Source organism: Alosa sapidissima, chromosome 23 (genome assembly GCF_018492685.1).
Source record: "Alosa sapidissima isolate fAloSap1 chromosome 23, fAloSap1.pri, whole genome shotgun sequence".
NCBI lineage: Eukaryota > Metazoa > Chordata > Actinopteri > Clupeiformes > Clupeidae > Alosa > Alosa sapidissima.
This window is the reverse complement of record NC_055979.1, coordinates 10,455,713-10,477,223: the sequence shown is the minus strand read 5'-3', so window position 1 is coordinate 10,477,223 and position 21,511 is coordinate 10,455,713. Positions and strand designations below refer to the sequence as shown.

The following is a 21,511-nucleotide window of genomic DNA, read 5'->3' as shown; positions in this document are numbered from 1 at the left end:
AGTTCTCACTGGTACACTTAATAGGTTTATTCCACTGTATCAAAGAGTAACAAGGTTGTAGCAGCACAGCTGTTACATGTATACTGAAGACAATGAGGCCTTGACTGGAGCTAAGAATGGTTTGTATATCAAATCTATCATGACCAGATTTACCCCATCCAGCAGGTCTCAGGTCAGCTCTTTGCCTCTGATAAAAATGTAGGCAAATTGGCAAAGTTTTGTAAAAGCACTCAGTATTACAATGTAACAACTATATGTAGGTACCCACAAATACATAATGCAAGTACAATGATAGTACCTGATAGTACAAGACTGCTAAGGTTCACCCAGAGAGAAGAGGTGGTGCACGACACAGTGAGGAGCATGCCAGGAGAAGGCAACTCATTGTGGAGCACATACAGTCTTTCACCTGCAGGGCCAGCCATTATGGTCGGAGAGGAGCACCAGGCCGCAAGTATCTCCCTAGTGACCTGAATGTGCACAAGATGCATGAGCTCTTTGAGGCTCAGAGCCATGCTCAAACAAGCTATTCCCTCTATTATTCCGTGTTTTCCAAGGAATTCAATCTTGGCTTTGGTCACCCAGCTACAGATGCATGCGCTGATTGTGCCAAGTACAAGATCAGGATTACAGACCCAAACCTTACTGACAGAGAAGAGGATGGAATCAGAGGAGCTTTAAAATCAGTGAAGCACGAATGCTTGACTTGAGTACCAACAAGGTGGGTGTAAAGATTACTTACAATGGGGAGTATTGTTTCCATAGTGTGTTAAAGCGGGGCAAGCGATGGGCTGACCTGAAACCCAGGGTACTTCCAGAGCAGAGCGCTTATTAAAATGTTTGCTTTATCGCATCGCAATGCATTATCTATTGCAAGCTGCAATTATTTATGCCGTCTTCTTGTGTGACAGTTAGTGAAACACAACACTGCACTGACGTGCTCATCAATTAGAAGTGGCACAACTTGGATATTAGCTCCGACTCCACTTCTTCAGACGGCCCCGGTAGCAACCGCGTCGCTACTCCCTCCGCCCCCTCTTCCCCTCCCCCACCCTCTTCCCCCCAGCCAGGACCCGGTCCAGGGCTGCCCCTCTTCCAGTCGTTCCGGCGACTGCTCCCTCCCTTCCCCCTTTTTCCCCCTCCCCATTCCATTCCCGGAGTCACGTCTGTACAACACGCCACGACTCTTGAAGAGGCGTCCGTTCAAACTCACCTCGCTAGCTCCCTATTTTCTTTATGAGTTAGCGAGCACCTGGTCTCAGCCGGCCCCGGTAGCGACCGCGTCGCTACTCCCTCCGCCCCCTCTTCCCCTCCCCCACCCACTTCCCCCCAGCCAGGACCCGGTCCAGGGCTCCCCCTCTTCCAGTCGTTCCGACGACTGCTCCCTCCCTTCCTCCCTACCCCTACCCATCCCTTCCCTTCCCCGGCTCCGCGCTAGACCAGCCCGCCGCAGCGGGTTATCAGCACTCCACGAGTGCTTCGGATCACGGCGTCCCATTCCGGCTCCCCAGCTATTCACTAGCCACAGCAAAGGCCCTTCGACCACCTCCTCACGCTGCACGTTCCAGCTTTAACATCCCGTTCCGTCTTAACCACCGACTTCCTTCCCGCAGCATCTCCGCCATACTTCCGGATTCGCTCTATCGCGATCTCTGCTTCAGGCATTCCATGACCACGGGCAGCTACCATGCCAAACACGCGCTTAGCTTATTCACTCAGTATAGCATTTATGCCGACGGGCGAACTAGTGAAATGATGTTTTCTAAACAAAGTTTGGGAGGAGCCCTTAGGGATGATTGACAGCAATTAACTCAACTGTCTTCCGCCGCCAGGGTATTTAAGCCGGCCTCCTTATCCATACTTCATTTCAATTTCGAAAGAAATACTGGACTAATTTTTTTTTTTTTAAAAACGGCAACAAAATTGTGAATTTCCAGAGCGTGTTACTCCACACTCGGCAATCGACTCCTACGGACTTTCCTCTAAAGACGCCAGCTGCAGCAGCAACATTTCCGGAAAGGTACTGGCTTAATGAAATTCATTCTGGACTCTCTATCCGACCACATAAAGATCTTGGGATACTTCGGTTTGGCTTTAGGGACCCTCTACTCACTACCACGTAAGTGTAATGTTGTTTGGAACTGTAGAAGAGGTATAAAAATAGCGTTTTGTAGGCGAAATGACTTGCCCTGGTCACTCAGGCTAACGAGTTTTGACTAAAAACGGTAAAATCGAACTTTCTCAAAACACATCCAAATGACATGATTTTGATGTCAACTCAACGTATGTACTCCCAATCATCCGTAAATTGATCTAAAGTGCATTTCACTCCGGATAATTCCTTTAAGGGACCTGTCACAAAGAGGATGCTTTGCCATCGTGTGTGTGAGTGCACGAGAGAGGGAGAGGAAGAGGTGCATGCGTGATGGCTAGTGTTATGGTTGAATAGTTTAACAAAACAGTTTTAAAATAGTCCTTAGGCTATTTAAGCATGCAATTTGTGTCCATGTGTAGGCTGTAAGCTACACTTTTGAGAGCCTAAAAGGCACGTTAATAGCCAGCTCAGGACTCGATTTATTTCAGGTCGGATTAAATTACGGTTGGCCCTGGGTGCATGTAGTCTTTTCTGACCGGAGCAATTAGACTTTTTGACGTTCGCTATCGCATAATTTAGGACTTAGGTAGGTCTGTAGCCTACTATGTCCGCCGTTAGGCTATTTTGGACTTGAGATTTTGAAGCATACTGGCGCGCACACACACACACAGGCACACACGCACATGCAAGCATACACAAAAGTTGCAAGAGTAGGGGGTGGAAGAGAAGATGGAGACAAATTGACAAGTGTGACAAGCGGAGAGGATGAACAGGACTGAGCCGCGGTCATATATCTTTATTGTTTGGTCATGTCATGTTTGTTGCTATTGTTTTTTGGAGCATATTGTGCTTGTCGCATGAAATGTGCTATATAAATAAAGTTGACTTGACTTAACACTAATAGCTTTGAGACAGGGCAACACAGATAAGGAGTCATTTAGGACAGGCTCGTTCATGCCAACTCTTTATGTACTTCTCTCTGAGATTAAGAGAAGGTAGTCCAGTCAGACTTTACTTTGCCGTTGTGGTATTTAGTAAATTAGCTATAATTAGGCTACATTATGCCCTGTTTGCCCATGTTAACAAACAATTTCAAAAAACTTATAATACATTTTTTGTTTGTCTTGATGTAAGTAATCAAAATTTTCATGTTGATATGTGAAGGTTAATTTTCCCCCCCCTATTTGCATGAGAAAAATACTGTATAGGCGCATGAATAGGGTATATTTAGGTCTTTTTCTAAACTTTCCCCTATTGGGATTCTTCGGGGCTTTTTTCCCTTACTCAGGACATATTGAGGATACAAAATCAGTTAAGTTTTCTTCTGTTGCAATTTGTTCAACGTTGACCCCTATTTTGGCTTAAAATGACTGGACTAAAAGAGAACTTTTCATATTCTAACTCCTCAATATGGAAATTGTGTTGTGAGGCAAAGGGAATTAATTTTTTTCCCCTCACAAAACGTGGGACTACCAGGACTCCAGAACTGTATCCCTTCAATTATTACAATCCCTTTTAAAGGAACACGCCAACTTTTTGGGACTTTAAGATGATCAAGACTGTCTTGAAGAATACAATGAGTGACGACCAATTGAGCAATTTGGGGGTGTTACGTGTAGAGTCAAGAAGGGCAAGAGCTATAAATCTTGATGATTTTGTGGATCTGTTTGCTAAGACACGGCAGCAAGAAAATAAAACTGCTGGAAAAAACTGTGGCCTAATACAGAATTGGTTGGTAGTAAGTAGGCTACATTAAAATGTACATTGTCTATGTTAACGCATGTTGTTTAACTTGGGGGTGTTACGTGTAGAATTAAAGAAGGGCCATAAATCCTGATGATTTTGTGGATGTGTTTTGCAAAAAGACACCGCAGCAGGAGAATAAAACTGTATGGAAAAGATTGTGACCTAATAGAATTTGTTGGTTGTGAGTAGGCTAGTATACAACATACTACATTGATCAAGTTTTTTGTGTATAATTTAAAAACAGAATGACTGAAATTCAGTTGTTTTTTGTTTTGTTTTAGTGTGCCACACGTTACTACATTGATGATGAGCCCATAACAACGGAGACAAAGAAGTCAGGACATCATTGGCCTGGTGCAACAAGGGAGGCCTCAGCGTTGGACAGAACCGATTTCGATATTTGACGATTTCAAAGATCGATAACCGATATCACCAGTGGTGTAGTGTAGTTAGCTGTAGCAGGTATACTGTGGTGTAGTCTTGTTAGCTGTAGTGGGTAGCCTATAATACTGTGATCAACAACACATGTTAATATATATCCTTGCCTATTTTAAGTGGGTATACTGAGATGGTGATGCTTTTTAAGTGGGTATACGTCGTAGATCGAATAAGCCCATGTGAAGTCTTAGTCTGCATGAATTATTCAAATTAGCTAAATTCATGCAGACTACTTCACATGAGGTTTAACAAATTCGTATACATATTTTATTTTTTCACAATGCATTATTTCTTGCAGTGAGAGCAGGTGACGGACTGGCCTTGCAGTTTTCTGTAGGGCCGATCAGGAAAATCATACCGCCCGAACAGGGACTTGAACCCTGGACCCTCAGATTAAAAGTCTGATGCTCTACCGACTGAGCTATCCGGGCTCTGCGAGCGCTAGGTGGTCACATGACTTATCTCGAACATCCTGGGTTGAATGCCTGTTGTACATCTCGTTATTCTTCTCTGTTAAACCAACTTAGGCTACTGGCTTCAGGAATTCAGTGTAAACAAGATGTTGATTTATCCTGAAATAATCCAAAGAAGCACAATAAATACTCTAAGAATTGCTTCCAACTCACGGCAGTGAATTTATTCCCTCGTATTGTAGTAGGATATGCTGCTCGCCTTGGGTAGTTGGTGCTTCGGCTACGTGCTCAGAGTAGAGTTCGGCAAACTAGTGAATCGAATGGGCGCCATGTTGGGGACCAATCTTTCTGTAAGGGCCTTTAACATATTGACAAACGTTGATTATAACAGTTATGCCTGTTAATTGTGATAAATAAGCGATTTATTTCAACATAGCATATTCCCCCCATAGGGTTAGAAGTTGGTATCCAACATGGCGACTGTTGGCCAAACTCTCTCTACGTCTCTGTAGGCTACGTGCTGAGGTAACAGCGCCACGATGTGGACACTGGTAGCTTACCCCCGGTGACACGGAGTCGGAGACTATTATCAGGTTAAAAAAACAATGTGCCTCTCACACTTCACACACACATTCGATAGGCCTATATTATTTTATTTGGACTGAGACACTCACTCAAGCACCAACAATCAATCTAAACACTGCACAAGACAAGAGAATGTCTTGCATTTGACAATGCTTGCTCGTGTCTATACACAAGGTATAGCCTAGGCCTATTAGTAAGTAAGTAAGTAAGTAAATTTCATTTATAGAGCACATTTAAAACAGTGTCCACTGACCAAAGTGCTGTATTACATCTATAATACACAATCATTTTAAACAAACAAAAACATGTTTTTTTTACAAACATTTTAAAACAAACAAGAACATATTTTTATTTGATGTATGTCTAAGAAAATAAGCAGATGTGTAACTAGACTTTAAAGTAGCTATCAAGCTTCCTTTAGCATTTGAATAAATGTAGTAGTAGGTCAGTTCACTTACATGGAGAAGCATTCAAATGGTTGGATCTCGCAGGATCTATTTATCTGTTTATCAAAAATCAATGTCCAGTTTTGACACAATTAAAAGAAATACCACAAGTCCTTTAACGATTTACGAAATACAATTTATTGATGAATTTACAACTGTACAAAATGTCATACCGAAAAGTCTGTAAAGAAAAACTAAAATGAACCAAAATCAACACAAAATGCAGGGGAAAAAAACATTCTTAAATAAAATCTTACAGATTGATTTCACCTGGTCTGCGTTTATTGGGTGACATACTATTGATAATCTCTTCTACAGTCTAAGAACAAATGGTCATGCACGGCCACTGGAAACATTCTGCTGTGATAGAGCGGTGGCCGGTCTGTAATAAGGAACTGTCTAGTGGTCTGTACATGACATGACAGTATTTTTGTTTCCTTTTTTTAGTAAGCTGTACATAAAATAATTCTACATGAATTCTGAGGAGGATGGGGACAAACACACAAGTCCTACACGTAACTAGCCAGCAACCTCCAAACTTACTGTAATTCCTGTTGTAATCCTTTATAGGCCCCTGCTCTCCACATTATGTGCAATTGTCTGCTTGAATTGAAAGGTTTCTTTCTTGCCTGAAATGAGCTCAAATGATTTCCCTCAAACACGACCCTGTCCCCCACCCACACGCCATCACTGTCTGTTTATGTGCTTTCTACATCCTGAGCCTACGCAAATAAAAGGAAATTCCAAGTACTTGGTTTAGAGATAAACCTGAGTATATTAAATCAGAGTTTAGTAGTAAACTTCCTAAAGAAAAACCTTCTGGCTTTGTTTTGGTAGGGGAGTGAAGTCATAGGGCTCTTCGGTTTACCAAATACTCAGAGTTAAATTACTCAGGTTTGTCACTAAACTGCATACTTTGAAATAGTTCCCTGGATGACACACAGACACACACACACACACACACACACTTCTATTCAACCTGATTAAAAAAAAAAACTAAAACTGAATGAACAAATTAAGGAAACAATAAACCTATGAGTAATTGACTCAAATGTCCTTTGGATTGAGAAACCTTTTAAAGTGCAATCTCTTTAAAAGTGTGCAAACAGTAAGTCAGAGAAAAGCATGCATGTTGGGTGGCACAATCATCTAGTGCCATGCTGGGGCGTATGTTATTGTCTAATCTGACAGCCTTTAGCTTACCTCTGATCTCAGGTCAATGTTATGTTGTGCTTAAGCTAAGCATGGCACACTTGTGGACATTCCTGTCAATGTATTTTTGCCAGCAAACAAATCAGGCACATTCCAACTAGATTAAATGAATATTTCTTTTAAAAAAAAAAACACACTTTGCTTTAATCATGTTTACATTGTTTAGCCCCATAATCACAAGAACCTGAACACTCATTTTAAACCACTAGGACACCGGGATGAATATATACAATGTAGAATCTTTCTCCTGTATGTCATTTGGTGATTGACTCCCAAAACATACCTGAGCAAAATCCTGTTAGGATAAAGTTAACAAGCTTTCCTCTCAGCTTTGCATTCCTTATGTTTATAATGTAAAGATGCATGTAAATCAATTATCTTAAATCTATCCCTGTTCCCAAATCTATAGTGCAAAACACTATTTCCTTCACTGATAGATTTCTGCCAATGTCCTTTAATGGTAGGGGATTTCAAATGCTTGGTGTGTCCAATGTTAGAATAACTTCAGGGTAAGGAATTTCTGCCAATCTTTATGCCAGCATAAGTATCAACTGAAAGCAGTTAACAAAGCAGGGGCTCAACTGAAAATAGCTTTATGTTGAGAGTAATTGTGTTGTCTAGTTAGCAGGGCCTTGAGTATTTATGATCATACTGTTCTCAGCTGAGATGCTGATGAAGATTTCAAGTTCTTTTCAAATGTTTCATCTTGGATAGCATAGAAATGACACCAACACTTTCCTGCTACAGTGTGATGCATATTCCTGTCAGTTGTTCATATGTGAAGTCCAGTTCAGTTTCTAGATGAAGATTCAGTGGCTTGTGTATGAAATGGAGAAGGCTGTGTGCAGGTCTACTAGTTTCTCCTCTCAGCTTTGCTAATGTCAGCCATCTTCACACCCATGTCAATTGTAATGTGAGCAGAGATGGCACAGCGTGGCTAGTGATAAATATGCACGATAATTGTGAGATAAATATTTCATCCTTCTGAGAAATAGAAATCCAAGTCAGTGTGAATCTGGTGTCAGTGTAGTTCCCTTTTATGTCTTCAGATACCAATGATGGCCCACAGGTTATGTCACCTATGAGAGAAGAGAAGATTTGTGATGTACAAAACATTATTAACACAGACAAGCGGATTACTGCCATATGTTTGTGAAAAAGATTTACAAAACGGTCAAACCAAGCCCAGAGGTTTAATGGCTGCTCAAATGGTTTTGTAACTACATTACAACAGTATAACAACTGTTCCTCCAGGACTCAGGGTGCTTTCCAGCAATCAATGGTTGTACTTCATAGAAGTAACCAAAGCAAACAGCAATGCAAAATGCTTCTTTGTTCAAAACCATGAGTGGTTGATGCTAGATCAGAGGATTAGCAACGTTCCAAGCTATTTCTGGCACCTTGTGGATCTGTGGTGGTAGTTCATCCTCAGAACCCTCCTCGGGTACTGGTTCGTGGTGCCGACCTGGCTGGATCTCCTCTACCCAGCCTCCCATGGCCACGCGAGCTGACCGCTGGCTCCTGCTAGCTCCGCTCAACGCATCTAGAGAGGGCAGCACAAAGACACAGAGTGAGCTCCTGTAAGTCAGAGCAATGTGTCAACAACACAACCAAGCCAGCCTAACTGGCAGAGTTCAATACCCAAAGGCACAAGATAGGTATCTCTATACTCTACACTGTATATTCCTTTGTATACATTATATTAATTATATTATATTATATATGTAATTATATTATATATTTATATGTGAAGGCTTGTTAGACAACCCTAACCAGTGCTTAGAGGCTGTGCAGTCAGCTTCCGTACCTGTGGTTCCCCCGTAGCGCCTCTGACCACTGCTCTGCAGTGCTGCCCCCTCCTGGTGTGGAGTGGCAGTGCAGGGGAAGGTGTTGGAGCGTGGCATGTTGCGCGGGGCCTCGACATCGTCGATAACACTCTCGCTGCTCTCGTCGCTTTCCTGTCGGTGCCACGTGTGGCGGGAGAGCTCACCGCGAGACTGCTGCTTGTGGAGCTGAGAGACAACACATGACACACATATCAACCTTCACTGGCTTGCACACACACACACACACACACACACACACCAGCTCACAGAAGAGACTGTCTCTGGAATTGATCTAGTACAGCTCTGCCTGACCTAATCCAGAGACAAATTTAAAATCAGAATACTGGGGCCAAATCCTGTGAGAAAGACCTATCCTTCAGTCCTTTTCTGATGTCACCTAATTCAACTGAACTCCTCAAAGTATATGTTTGTATTTAGTATGTGTTTTTGAAAACATGGTGTAGAGAAAGGGTTGGTGTTAAACTGATCCCATCACCACAGGCCTCTCACTAGTACCACTACGGGCCATGTGGAGGCGCTGTAATCACAGTTGATGCCTAATGGAAAGTCATAAACTTAAGAACAAGAAGCCTTATAGGGCTTTATTTTTTGGCAATGGCAAAACAGGTCAAATTTGAAACTACTCAAAAATACTTGATGAAAACCAAGCATGTGATTTGCCTGTACGTAAGTCATGTGACAACATCACTCAATCAGAGCCCGGATAGCTCAGTCGGTAGAGCATCAGACTTTTAATCTGAGGGTCCAGGGTTCAAGTCCCTGTTCGGGCGATATCACTTTTCTGACTGGGCTTTGCCTTGCTGTGTATATGACAGAAAGTTATTCCCTGTGGTGTTTCTCTTCTACCATCATACCATAAATGCAATAATATGGCTTTGAAAAAGTGATAAAATAAAAATGAAAAACAGAGTTCATCTGTAATGAAACTTTCATGTTGGCCTGCTTTCTACCTCTGTGTGTGAGTGTGTGTGTGTCTCTGTCTGCACATGTGTATTACCTCATGCATATAGAGGGCATGGATGCTCATCTCCGTGGAGGCGTACTCTGATAGGACCATACTGGTCACCTGACCCTCCCAAGCGCTGCTTCCAGAGCTGACTGTGCGAGCATCAGTACTGACAGAGAGAGACAGAGAGATAGAAGTAAAAACCAAATACCAAATATTGAAGAAACAAATCATGGCATACTGATCATTTTCTACAAATTAGTTATATGTAAGATTGTAAAATGTTCAAACTGCATTGTCAAAACAAATGCAGAGGAAGCAATATAATAATGATATAGATGGGATTTACATGTGATACAATTTTGTAAATGACCAATATATTGAGGCCAAAAACACCTGTGCTTTCTCCTAATTCATTTCGATGTGAGCTGAAATTAATGTAAGGTGTGTAATACAATAACAACCAGCAAACTGACTGAACTTTTAACAGTACCTTCTTACCACACAACAATACTACTATTATACTAATATATAATATATATATATATATATATATATAGTGGCATTATATCCATGCTTAAATATGCTCCCCTAACCCTAACTAATTGACACACACACACACACACACACACACACACAGTATGTATGGTGCACATTGCTCCAAGCTCCATGTGCTCACCCTGACCCGGCCATAGCGCGGCTGGCGGACACGGCGGGGTGGTCAGGGCGGGGCAGGCGGGACGACGGGTAGCTGCCTCGCATGTGGAGGCTCCCGCTGAGTGGCGAGAGCGAGCGCAGTGTCGGTGCTCCCCCGTCGCTAAGGCCGACCGACACGTGATTGGCCAATGAGCCGTCTCGGCCCAGGTGCAGGGAGGCGAGAGGAGGCGGCCCTGACAGCAGGTTAGCGATGAGACTGCGGGGCTAGCGGGGTGAAAGATGGAAAAGGTTATTAAGATCTTCAAATAGAATAAAAGAATTCCGTACCCAAAATTCTTTAGTAATAACAATGCCATTAAGGAAATAAAATTTCACCATACTGTGATAACTGTACTGTGTATGTGAGAAATCAACACAGGCTACAGTTTTGTACATTGTAGCTGTTTAACATAAAGATAGCTGGGTCACTCTCACTTGTACAGATAAAGAATGGTCTGGATAATAATAATGTCCAGTGTTAAAATTCAATTCTATTTGTGGTGATTGGTTTGCAGAATTAACTTGAACGTAACAGTTTTTAACAAATTAGCACAGCGTTGTTATGATGCTAACCAGATTTAAGCACAATTTAGCACAACCTGGAAAATCATTGTGTGGTGGTCAATGTTGATATTGTGGTGGGCCGCCACAAATAAGTCAATGTATGGGAAACACTGATGTCTATATTCTCAGGTCACGGTCTTACATGCCTGCAGACTAAATTATACTAAAGGCATGTACTAATCACTTGACAGGATCAGACAGAAACAACTATTAAGACTGACCATGCACACACATACGCACACACATGCACGCACCTCCTCTGACTGGAGCGAGTGGATGGAGGTGAAGGCATGGCTGTCGCCTACTGCCCCCTGGTGGCTGACGGTGGCTTCACGGTGCACCTTCTCCTTGAGCTGGCTGATGAAGTGGGTGCTCTCGCGCGGGGGCTGCCAGTGTGGGTTGGTGATGGCGAAGTGCATGAGCGACAGCTCAGTCTTCCCGTCCTCCGCCTGCTGGTAGATGGACGCCTCTGTCTTGCCCGCTGACATCCACTAAAAAATGGACCAATGAGGGAGAGCTTCAGTCAGGAGTCCAAACAATGATATCAAGTCATGATTATTCACTATCAAATGGGTTTAGCCACCAAAAAAGGGCTAGCCAAAACATTTTTGATCAGTAACAACTCTGTTGTTTTAAATGTGCTATACAAATAAAATGACTTAATTGATTGTAATCTGAAAACGGCAAAACAAAAATCTTGCACAAAACCGTAAACTTTGATGACCCCATGCTGTGTGCCCTCACCGCAGGATGCCCGTGTTGGCGCACGTCCATCTGGGCGAAAGAGCAGGTGTCTCCGACTCCCACCACCTCCACGGTGAAGTTTCGGAAGAAGTCGATGATCTCCAGGGACTTGCGGCGCAGGCAAAAGATGAGGATGAATGGAGTGATGACTGGACTCAGCAGCTCCTCCAGGATGAACACCTGAGACAGGTAAGGCAACAGGTAAGACTCACATCAAACTTGAGCTCCTCCATTACCTGAGACAGGTAAGGCAACAGGTAAGACTCACATCAAACTTGAGCTCCTCCATTAGCTGAGACAGGTAAGGCAACAGGTAAGACTCACATTAGTGCTGGGCGGTATGACCAAAAATGTATATCACGGTCTTTTTCAAAATTCTTACGGTTTCACGGTATATGACTGTATTTTTTTTTCCATGCATAATCAGATGTTCACAGCATTTTCTACAGGTTGAGAGAGGAATCGCTGCAGTACATTGAGTAAGGATATTTTACTGTCATGATGTAGAATAACTCCACACTGACTAGTGGTAATGCAGTTTTGCATGGCCCCAGAAAATGATGCTGTTTACAAAGAGCCACTCATGATTCTAATGAAGAATCTAATCAGAATGCAAAGACAATTGCAGTCAAAATACAGAACTTTTAACAGAACTGTGCAAATTTCACAAACATTTTGTATAAAACCAATACAAAAAGTAGTGCAACTTGCATAATTATACTTTTTTGAAAATTATACAATTTAAAATAAAACCTCTCTGCTAATATGCTTACTCTGTCAAATAGGCCTATTAGAAACATGCCTTATTGTTATTGTGTGGTTTAGATGACGTTAGTGGTAGGCTAACGTTAACTTCATGTGGATGTGGATGTCTTGTTAGCCTGCCATGAGCTTCGGTTCGTTAGGCATTGTTAAAACATTAACAAAAAAGTTTGTTTGGGTTCACTGATGACAGTCAGGATCATTTCTAACTAGCCAGCTAGTATTGCTCAGTGCATGTCTATAACATGCTTTACTTGCTACCTGGATAATTTCAGCGAATATTCTTAAGGTGAGATGAATGATAAGAACATTAAACTTCACCGTGTTCGGTGGGTTGCTCACTAACATCACCTACTACCAGCTAGTTACAGCTGTTAAACAATCTCAATAGAATCGTAGAATACGGTAAATCCAAAAGATCCTTGATTACTAGCTTTAACCCTCTCTGGTAAATCCCTTTCAATGCAGTATCCCTTAACGTTTTTTCTTAACTAAAGAAACAATTTAAGGTATTCTGTGCAACACCCTTAAATAAACCCCCTACCTAAGGAGAAATTAAGCCTTAAGGGTCATACTTCAGGGGAAAAACTTAAGGTGTTTTGTGTTTACCCTCACTATGCCTCGCATTGGCACCATGCGTGCGTGTGAAGAAAGTCCTGTCTGAAACACTGTCGCGCGGCGCAGCGTTCCAAACGTTGTGTAAGCAAATACACCGGTATGGCGGTATATTAAAAATTCATATCATAACGAAAATATACACCGGTATACGGTGTGAACCGGTATGCCGCCCAGCACTAACTCACATCAAACTTGAGCTCCTCCATTACCTGAGACAGGTAAGGCAACAGGTAACAAACCACTACACCTCAGACAAGCCACAGAATATTGAAAACAAATAGAAAGAGTAAGATCAGGGGGCCAGGAAAAAGTTAAGAAAGATATGCCAGTAGAGCTTTCTTCAATTGAGAGAGAGAGAGAGGACAGGGTGGTCCTGTGAAAAGGTCAGAAGCATGGCAGTGTGTCCAATACACACACACACAAAGAACAGAAAGAGTCATTTTTCCTTATTTCCTATTGGACTCACCGCCTTGTACTGGAATAGCTGGGAGAACTCGTCGCGGGTCTCGTAGCGGTGGGCATTGCCCTGCCAGTGGTCTGGCATGTAGTGGATGTGGGCAAGAATCACCTTCAGCAGTTGCTCTGGGCAGAACACCATGTGCTTGTCTGGAATGAAAGACCTGGGCACACAAACATCGTACAATAACATTAGTCCAGCAGCACCCCAGGGGGATGACTAAGGGGTTCTTTCAAGTGAAACAGACAAGTCATCTACCCCAATATTACTCAGATGCTGCCGTGGTGATCTAACACTGACATGACATACAGTGCGTGTTTGATTGTAGAACCTACTCGATTACTGTTGTTGAAGAATTTTCACCCACTTTCTCCAAATATAGACATTTTTTAGACTTTATGTCTAAAAAAACTTTCACAAAAATATACCTTTATAGCCTTAAAATGGCTTAAACAAAACTTTACACTTCCTCTTTTCAGGAATTGGGATCTATCTGGCACTTCACAGGTTGCTGCAGCTGAAACATTAGCTTGCTTGTTCGCGTCCTTATGAAGAATTGTCCCACCCCAGGTACTCAGGATTGGTTCTGTACTATTATGACGCACCACTGGACTGATGCCGAAATTGGCCCATCTGGGCTGTGATTGGTTGAAACACAGATCCATAGCAGAAATCCTCAGCAATGGCATTGACTGCTGCGTCATATAAAACATAGCAGATATTCTACGAACATGTTAACAAGGTTAAAAAACACACACACAACCTCAATATTTCTCCCTCCTTTTTACTAATCCAGTATTACAATTAAAATGCCCTTAAGTGTTTCCAAATGGGGACTGATTAGTCATGGAAGACTTACCCCCTCACTCACACATACGCACACACGCACACACACACACACACACACACACACAGGCGTCTCATGTTATCCGTACCCTTCAGGAAGCCCTGCTCAGCGTTTCAGTAACTAACTGCACAACAGGACACCACAGATGGACCACTGTTTCATTTACATGCATGGCTATTAAACATGCAAGGAACCATGGGAAATTTTCTTCTGTGGGGATCCATGAAAATCCAATGAGGTCAGATTAATTTGGCCTCACGACACTCTGACAGCCAAGAACATATTGCCAAACTGTCATGTGAGTATCAGCACAGCTACCTCTCTTCTGCGTTGATCTCAAGACGCAGACATTGGCTCATAATACAAGAATTAACCATAAACGTATACTATGATCAGTTATTGTTCTGTTTAACAATGATAGCGCTTCCTTTCATTCATAGAGTTTCTTCTGTAATGTTCTCTATGTAACAATTCTGCTGTGGAACTCATCTAGTGAACACAGCACAATGCTTTGAAAATAGCACCAGTCCTTTAGTAACAGTCTCATGTACGGTAATATGACTTTACATGTGAATGTGATTGCTGCACATGGCTTGAGTACAAACTCACATGACTCATGCACAAAGCTTGAGTGCAAACAAAAACGACACTTGCATCTATGGGAACGGATAGACAGAATAGACAGCAAGCAGACATACTAATAAACACATGGATAAGGGTGTGTGCGTGTGTGTGTGTGTGTGTGTACCTGCAGACGGTGACGCAGACGCCCAGCAGGGTGATGCTGCTGAGCACGTGCTCGACGGCCAGTACGTCCTCGTCATAGATGGTGAGCGCGATAAGCACGGCCAGCAGAGAGCCGGCGAAGAACGCCACGTTCTTGGCCACCACCGTGAACAGTGGCGACATGAAGCAGTTCATGTACTTGGACGAGGCCTTGTAGCCTTTACAGAGGCGCGACATTAGCTCGTGGTCCAGCTCGTTGAAGTGGCGCAGGTAGCAGCGGCCGTACAGCGACCAGCAGCGCGCGCCTAGGCTGCCCGGCTCGCGCTTGATCACCTCCGTGTAGCTAAAAAAGGCGTACAGGATCTGCCACACCAGGATGACCGGACACAGCAGCAGGTTGGCGATGCCGATCCAGAGGATGCGCGAGCTCAGCCGGTCGGCCAGCTCCAAGCGGTTCCCACCGCGCTTATACTCGGTCTTCAGGCTCCACTCGTTTTCGAAGAGCGAGCCGGGGCCCCAGAAGAAGATGAGCTCAAAGTTGTACTTGAGGCCGCGCGTGTAGAACACCCAATTGCCCAGCATGGGCAGGTGGAAGCGCACGGGCAGCAGTGACTTGTTGACCATCGCCACCATGTAGTTCTTGAAGCGCAGGATGCGGTGGTAGATGTCCAGCTCGGTCAGCTCCTTCTTGTGGATGCAGATCTGGTGCTCCTTCTGGATCTCCACGATGCGCGCCTGCACCTCCTGCCAGGTAAAGTAAGGGAGGTCCGCCTGAGAGTAGGGGAGAGTAGGGAGAAGGAGGAGCGCAGTGTCAACCAAGGTGATCAGGAACCTGCACATGTAAACCTAGGACATGGTAGGAGGACGTGCTAGCAAGAAGGCTGAAACAAAAAAACAGTTGCTAGCGTCTGTCATTAGCACGACTGACATCTCTTAATGTGTGGAGAAGTGAGGTTAACTCACTGCACACAGCACTGTGCCTGCTGGCTACAGCGCAAGTCTCCAGAGGAAACCGGGAGGAGAGAGAACTACGATGAACACTGACTTTCCTGGAAAGATCCAAGTATAATGTACCTTGTAAAAGCTTTGGAAAAAAAAGCTGAATTTAGTCCTGCCACAACATAGTTTCTGCGCCAGATACACATGTTTATGTGTATGTTTGTCCTAAAAACAGTTTAATTAAATCATGTAAACCCTTTCCCCTTTGTCTAATACAATGGGTAAGGGTTTAAATGAGGGACTGCAAAATCATATTCAGGGACTGCAAAATCATATTGAGGGTTATTCTTAACTGCTTATGTCAATAACCAAAAATAGTCATGAGTTACACAAGAGTTGGATTGAGCAATTCCCATTAATAGCTAGTACTGCTACTTCCTCCTCTAGTTCCCTCCATCAGAAAGATCTGTGTGTAGCAGTGTCCTAGAGGACAACACACAGACTTACCATGGACATCTTGAGGGCATTGTTGTAGAAGGAGCGGATCTCCCAATAGCAACAGATGTTGTAAATAAATTTGGTGAGCCGGTGGATCCAGAATACTCCAGAAATTACCAGGATGAAGATGGCGGCCACATTGTCACGGATTCTGTAAGGGTCATAGAGGAGTGTGTTAGCTAATGTCTATTGGGACGTACTGTACACAATGACGCTTCTGGCCTCGTCCAAAAATCATACGCTTCAAACTCTAAAACCAGTTAGTTCAAACACTTTACAAACCTTGTTATGAACACAAGGTTAAACTTGACCCCTGAACAGCAATCATGTGAATAAGGCATTTGTGTCAACTGGTTATAGTGTGTGTGTGTGTGTGTGTGTGTGTGTGTGTGTGTGTGTGTGTGTGTGTGTGTGTGTGTATTTGCTACCCACTGATGGGTGACAAGCAAAAGGTCAATTCCTGTGTATGAATCACTAAAACACTATTCACATTCAATTTGTACAAGCAAATGTTACAGTGAGGTTCTTACCGAGCGCTGCACACATCTACTGGTAAAAAGGCATCAGGTAGCGTGACCTTTGCTGAATCTGTGTGGTTCACAAACTTGTTCGCAAACAGGATGTCATAGTCCACACAATTGGCTAAGAACACAGTGAATGCCACAACAAACACCAATTGCCTGAAAAACAAAAAACAGAAATGAGTCTGTGGAGTTCTTATCAGTCAGGCTGGGTAATATATTGTGCAAGGTCTAAGAGTAAAATTAACAAAAAAAAAAAAATATAATATATATATATATATATATATATATATATATATATATATATATATATATATATATATATATAGTTGACTTACACAAGCTCAAATATTTCTCCCATCAGCATACATGTGAATCCATTCTTTTGGTGCATATTGTAGATGTATGATGGTGTTCAGGAAAGCCAGTCAAACATTGGGCCTTTAATTTTCTAAACATTCTAGAGCCCTACCATTTCTATGAGAACTTGAATTTAACATGCATCATTTTAGTCATTACCAACACAGAAATTCATAACCGGTCAACCTTATAGTCCTAATGGTCTACCTATATGCCACTATTGATGGTACTATGTCTCCTTGTCAGAAAGGATATTCTCTGGAAGAACAGGTCCAGGTTCTCTATATGATGCCATTGTGCTGTTTGAAGAAAAGACAAAAAGATGAGTATAAATCTCACACTACTAATGTCCATACACAATGAGCTTCAGTTACTTATGATCGTGTAGTCTGGTGTCAGGTGACACTTCTGATGTAAAAAATCGATTTATATCGATTTATATTTTTACATTATAAGCAAATAAGATACCAGTAAAACTGAAAAATATTTCTAAAGGAGGCTTGTGTCTGAGGATCATCTACAGAACTACTGGATGAATAATCTGACCATTCCTACTACAGGCCTGAGGTTTGGGCCTTGATAGTGATGCACTTTTCCATTCACATAACATGAAGTGGCAAGAGCTATGGATCATGACCGCCAACCAATTTGGTTCACCGCAACAAATTTCAGTCAAGTGTTATCTGAATGGGTTTTCTAAAATGCTCCCTCCTAACTTACGTTTCGTACCCTCCGGAACGTGGACAAGCAGATTCTCCTCGCCGGGAGGGGAGTCGTTATATGACGTCTCCAGACGCTGGTACTCCGTGTCGAAGTGGGCCATGGTGCAGTCGTCCAGAAGATCCCTCGTCACACTAGATCAATGCTAACGATTCTCTGTGTGTTCACATCATATTCTAGTTCAGTGGGTCTTCCTCTCCTGTTAAAAAAGATGAGAACTGCCCTTGTTTAAGTATGTCTTGCTTTCATCTAGCCTTCACAAAATAAAGCATCACAGTCATTTTAAGTTGCGTTGCCGACTATGGGCTATTCACATCATATTCTATTATTCTGATTCTGACTAGATTGGACATGTTCTAATCCACTGTCAAATTAAAACACAAAATAATGGTTAGTGTAGAAATTATGAGTCTATCAGAATTATCAAAACATCTCAGATTAATCTTTTGACACAAGTTATTGCGCGTTAGCAGTAGGCTAGGCCGCAGCCAGTCTAGTGACATGCGTATAATTTCGTCATATCTCCAGACAACCTCAAGGCAAGTCAACCCCAAACTGTGACGTGAACTGACCTTTTACCACGAATTACACTGTCCAGTCTGCCTAACCTTGTGTATTCAAAGTATCAATGGGCATTAGGTTGCAGATTACCAATACTAGGTTGTAAACCAGGCCGACACCATTTACTCAGAGAGACGCGCGGAACATTGATTAGGCTACATGTGTTGCAGTCGAGATACTAGTTACCTTATCAAAAGCTGTCAACGCGTTGGGGAATAACACCAAAGCAAACATCAGCTGTTCGGGGAAAATGAGAAGCGCAACGCCTAGCCTTAATCAGTCCGACCAGGCCACTCACGGTCCTCTTCCACGTTACACTAGACTACGAAATAATCAAGACTGTGCGACAGTTAACATGAACTGTCGCCAAACGCCACATTTGTTGTTATTGCTTGCGATATTGCTCAAGACGGTTGCTTGCTTGCTTGCTGCATAATCCAAATGTCATCCCCCATCCCCTATGCAATAGCCTAGCCTAGCTTACATGATGAACATTACACAGAGTTTAAATAACAGTATCCCATCCCATTTGTCAGAATACTTGTTATATTATCCTCCAGTGACTCAGCAAGTATGGGTATGGTTCAAAAGCAAAACTGAAGTTGTACTCACGCCATGTTTCTTTCTTTAGGAGAACCACCAGCACGAAAACAACAATCCCAAATTCGATTGTCTGGAAACCTGGACGGGCGCGTCAAAGGAGCAGTGAGACTCCCGTGAGCTCTTTCACCAACATTCTTTTATCAATGACGATTAGTAAGCATGGCAGACATTAAGATAACCTTTCGTTTTTCCTTTCCATATTACTGCTTGCTTTCGTTTCTCAACATACATTCCTAGACTGTCAATCAAATATCAACGACAAACATTTCATCCAATCAAGTGTGAGATATTTCCAAAACAGCCAATACCAGAAAGAGGCGGGTTTAATGCATGCCGTAAGAAGAAACAACTGAACAACAGTCGTCTCAACTGTTCCGTCTGGGCTGTATTAGACACGCCCTGGCAGACGCAAGCACAGTTGAACCAAATATTGTGATAGGCGCCCGTGGGCACACTCATACACACACTTATTAAGCAATTCATAATACTGGCAAACGATTGTTTAAAACGCAGGGATTGGTACAATTTCTTTTTTTTAACGAGGTGAAAAAACGCAAATCCTTGAGTGCTGGGCAGCTTCCTTTTAGGCAGGTAGCCTACATTTGTGATAGTACTTTGCTGCCATCTTCTGGATATATGGTTGTATTACAAAAACATTGTTCATTTGAATGCTTTTAAGTGAATAGGCAGTTGATAAACAACCAGTTGTAAATTCTATCTCACTATGAAATCTGTATGAAATCTTGATAGGATTTACTGATTCATGGACAATCGATTCAGATGCAGTTTTTCAGACAGTGCTTCCACCCTGTGGACATTCCAGAAAGTGCCGTTTGAATGCATTGTTTCAGTAAGTTACTGCTTCCCTCAGTACAGAATGGGGTGGGGGCTCATAGGTAGAGGTTTACTGTAGCGAAGAGCTCTTTTCCAAAATGCTATATACTCTATTTTAATGCATTTTCAAAATTATTTTTTTTATTTTGTTTCCAAGTAATTTCAGTGGAATTGTAATTAGGTTATTTTTATGTGATTTATCTTTACTCAATCAAAACAACACAACTGCACTCTTATTGATATTACCTGAAATACACAATTAAATAAAATGGCTTATTAATGTTTTCAAAAATGGATTTTAAGCGTTTTGGAAAAGAGCTCTTCATATCCTCTCAAACACATAATCCCTCAGAATTTGCAGAAATGTCTCAACATGAACATTCTTCTCAGTTCTCTTGCATCGAGAATACAACAGGAAAGCCCTGCAGCGCATAGTGAACACAGCTGGAAGGATTATTGGTGCTTCACTCCCCTCCCTGAAGGACATTTACACCACCCACCTCACCCGCAAGGCGACCAAAATTGTGAGTGATGCAAGTCACCCCGCTCACAATCTGTTTGATCTACTGCCCTCTGGGAAGAGGTACAGAAGCCTGCGCTCCCGCACTACCAGACTCACCAACAGCTTCATACACCAAGCCGTAAGGATGCTGAACTCTCTCCCTCCTCTCCCCCCTCCACCCTCAGCTACATAACATCCTGGACATTGGACCCAAAAATGGCCGCCTGCACTACTCCACTTGCACACTTGCACACTTGTACACTTTACAACTGGTGTTGTTGTCCTGAAAACACAACACTTCTGCTGCTCTTACATAACTTGCACCACTATGCCACTTTCTTCATACTTAGGTCAAACAGAACTACCCAAGCCTTTTATTGGCCTGAATTTGCACTAGTATTTTTATTGACTGTCTATGCACAATTTCAACCACATTTTGCTGCTCTTATTTTTTCATTATTATATGTGCCCTCTTATTTACTTATTTACTTACTTTTTTGTTTACTTGAATGTTATGTTTGTCTGTGGACCTAAATTGGTAAAATATGTCTTGTCTTCACCGTGGGATAGTGAGAAACGTAATTTCGATCTCTTTGTATGTCTGGAACATGTGAAGAAATTGACAATAAAGCTGACTTTGACTTTGACTTTGATCGAGATTCTCTATACTCTAGATCAGTGGTTCTCAAAGTGTGGGGCGGGTCCCACTAGTGGGGAATAGAGACATGACAGGTAGGGCGCAATGAACAGGAAGATTTTTTATTTTCTTTTTTGACAAAGTGGATCATAGTTTCAAAACAAAATAGACACACACAAACATAGGTTTCATAA

General features: G+C 42.5%; 1 protein-coding gene and 2 non-coding genes across 6 annotated transcripts; 1 reads left to right on the top strand and 2 right to left on the bottom strand.

Annotated features, from left to right (window-relative positions):
• Nucleotides 1-4,637: 4,637 nt before the first annotated feature.
• On the bottom strand, nt 4,638-4,710 carry trnak-uuu. Its single transcript has one exon. It is a non-coding gene; the product is annotated as a tRNA-Lys (tRNA).
• A 3,265-nt stretch (nt 4,711-7,975) lies between these two features.
• Nucleotides 7,976-19,589, bottom strand: atg9a (ATG9 autophagy related 9 homolog A (S. cerevisiae)). 4 transcript variants are annotated; one of them, XM_042080584.1, is made up of 15 exons: nt 19,354-19,589; nt 18,181-18,398; nt 17,716-17,759; nt 17,439-17,503; nt 17,110-17,259; nt 16,589-16,730; nt 15,165-15,913; nt 13,579-13,732; nt 11,733-11,912; nt 11,243-11,479; nt 10,408-10,649; nt 9,780-9,897; nt 8,743-8,947; nt 8,336-8,478; nt 7,976-8,014 (listed from the first exon to the last, which is right to left on the bottom strand). In XM_042080584.1, the coding sequence occupies exons 2-15, from the start codon at nt 18,281-18,283 to the stop codon at nt 8,006-8,008; spliced, it is 2,541 nt and encodes an 846-aa protein (XP_041936518.1). In that variant the 5' UTR covers nt 18,284-18,398; nt 19,354-19,589; the 3' UTR covers nt 7,976-8,005. The 4 variants fall into 4 exon arrangements, with proteins under 4 accessions (XP_041936518.1, XP_041936517.1, XP_041936520.1 ...); XM_042080583.1 differs by having other exon boundaries at nt 18,181-18,379; XM_042080586.1 differs by having other exon boundaries at nt 18,190-18,379.
• trnak-uuu lies at nt 9,480-9,552 on the top strand. Its single transcript has one exon. It is a non-coding gene; the product is annotated as a tRNA-Lys (tRNA).
• Nucleotides 19,590-21,511: the final 1,922 nt, after the last annotated feature.

Excerpts from the sequence above, each read along its gene's own strand:
- atg9a (XM_042080584.1), bottom strand. The coding sequence starts at position 18,283 with ATGGCCCACTTCGACACGGAGTACCAGCGTCTGGAGACGTCATATAAC. Across the intron at positions 13,733-15,164 it reads GTCTGCGTCACCGTCTGCAG|GTCTTTCATTCCAGACAAGC; the intron begins GTACACACACAC and ends TTGTGTGCCCAG. Across the intron at positions 11,913-13,578 it reads AGCTATTCCAGTACAAGGCG|GTGTTCATCCTGGAGGAGCT; the intron begins GTGAGTCCAATA and ends TACCTGTCTCAG.